We start from the raw sequence: 407 nt of genomic DNA on the forward strand, positions 1-407 counted from the left end.
TTACCAACATTTGGATAAACTACCAACATAACATTTTACCTGTCATGCATTCATACAAAAATCCTAAGTCACCTCGAGAAGAGTTGTTAGAGAACGACGGAAAATTAGAAAGAGAATAGTCAGAGTAGTCTTGATGAAGATCATAATTATAATCAACTGGGGATAACTGAAACAAATCCATAGAACCAAAAAGGACTCGATTTATATCAGGGTGGAAAATGAAAGATCTCTCTAGCAGGAACTATTCATACTTTTTAAAAATTATGACGGAGGATTTTGCACGTTCCCTAACAAAGCTGGAATGAATGACAAGCGTAATCTGAAGATCAAGAGTTGGTAAATAAATTCCTAGCAAGAATTTCATACCAAGACTAAGAAACGATTAAGAGAATCATAGAAGAAAGCGA

At 34.4% G+C, this 407-nt stretch overlaps 1 protein-coding gene across 1 annotated transcript in view; it reads right to left on the bottom strand.

The window, feature by feature from the left end:
• Nucleotides 1-63: 63 nt before the first annotated feature.
• The window catches only part of LOC119593620 (larval cuticle protein 65Ag1-like), a 1506-nt gene continuing 1162 nt past the window's right edge, over nucleotides 64-407 (bottom strand). The window contains exons 5-6 of the mRNA XM_037942573.1: nucleotides 252-371; nucleotides 64-166 (exon numbers count right to left, since the gene is read on the bottom strand). Coding sequence (XP_037798501.1) covers nucleotides 64-166; nucleotides 252-371 — 223 coding nt within the window. The remainder of the gene's footprint in view (nucleotides 167-251; nucleotides 372-407) is intronic.

Source organism: Penaeus monodon, chromosome 32, assembly GCF_015228065.2.
Source record: "Penaeus monodon isolate SGIC_2016 chromosome 32, NSTDA_Pmon_1, whole genome shotgun sequence".
NCBI lineage: Eukaryota > Metazoa > Arthropoda > Malacostraca > Decapoda > Penaeidae > Penaeus > Penaeus monodon.